Below are 1,183 nucleotides of genomic sequence, written 5' to 3' on the forward strand. Positions count from 1 at the left end.
AAAGGGCTCAGAAAAAGCCGAGCTTCATACCCATCGGCAGCTCACCTCCAGCGTTTCTCCAGCCAGCCCACGCGACACGGGCACGAGGGTGGCGACAGGGTTTGTGTGAAGCCCCGCGACAGGGCGGTGTTGGGGGTTAATCCCGCTGGGCAGCAAAGCTGCACACAGCCACACGCTCACTCTCCCCCCGAAGCGGGATGGGGGAAGAGGAAAGGAACAATAAAAGCGAGAAAACTTGGGGGTCAAGATACAAAAGTGAAATAACTGCTTAGTAAGTGAAGGACAAGCAGAAGAAGAGAGAAGAAAACAGAACAAGGGACACAAAGGGTGGATAGACCGACACACCCAGCCAGTTCCTGAGCAAAAGATGGGTAACCCCCCCAAACCCCCTCTTTTCCCTCTTATTGCCGAGTGGTTATACAGCAAGGAACATCCCTTTGGTTAGTTCGGGTCACCTGCCCGGTTGTGTTCCCTCCCAAACCACTGCACACCCCCAAATCTATTCACGTGGAGGGGGGGCAGAGTGAGAAACAGAGAAGGCCTCGCGCAAACACTGCTCAGCAAAAGCGAAATTATTAGCGCGTTATCAACACTGGTTTGGTCACAAATCCGAAACACGGCACCACGCAAGCTACTATGACAGAAATTAGCTCTGCCACGGCCAAAATTAGCTCTGCCACGGCCAAAAGCAGTACAGGTGGGAAGCAGCACTTTGTGCCCACGCTGAGAAGCACACCAAGGCCTTAGCTATTTTGCAATGCACTTAGCGGCTTCGCTGAGGGCTCTTGACGGGCAGGACCGAGGCGGGTGGCTGACACAGGCAGGGAGCGGGCCACCCCGGTACTCACGCTGCGGTACATGCGGGCGGGATGCGGCAGGAGCAGGCGATGCACCGTCTGCCCGCATGCGGGCGGCAGGAGCAGGCGATGCACCATGCACCGTTGGCTCTGCACCTCGCAGAGGTGCACGCCGCCCGGTAGAAACGGGCAGCCCTGGATGCGGAGGCGTACGGCGTTGTTCAGCAGGTTGACGTCCAGAGATTCCTCCACCAGCTCCACCGCGTCTCCCGATGTGGTCCTGAGGGAAGAGACCGGGGAAGGTGTGAGGACGGCGGGCACAGGCGAGGGGGGAGAGGCGGGCCCGAGGGGGGGAGGAGGGGGGTCAACCGGGCCTGGGGGCAGGC

At 59.3% G+C, this 1,183-nt stretch overlaps 1 protein-coding gene across 1 annotated transcript in view; it reads right to left on the minus strand.

The window, feature by feature from the left end:
- Nucleotides 1-1,183, minus strand: part of NUP160 (nucleoporin 160) — a 34,695-nt gene that overhangs the window by 28,327 nt on the left and 5,185 nt on the right. The window contains exon 3 of the mRNA XM_019472401.1: nt 849-1,077. Coding sequence (XP_019327946.1) covers nt 849-1,077 — 229 coding nt within the window. The remainder of the gene's footprint in view (nt 1-848; nt 1,078-1,183) is intronic.

This window comes from Aptenodytes forsteri, unplaced genomic scaffold, assembly GCF_000699145.1.
Source record: "Aptenodytes forsteri isolate BGI_AS27 unplaced genomic scaffold, ASM69914v1 Scaffold596, whole genome shotgun sequence".
NCBI lineage: Eukaryota > Metazoa > Chordata > Aves > Sphenisciformes > Spheniscidae > Aptenodytes > Aptenodytes forsteri.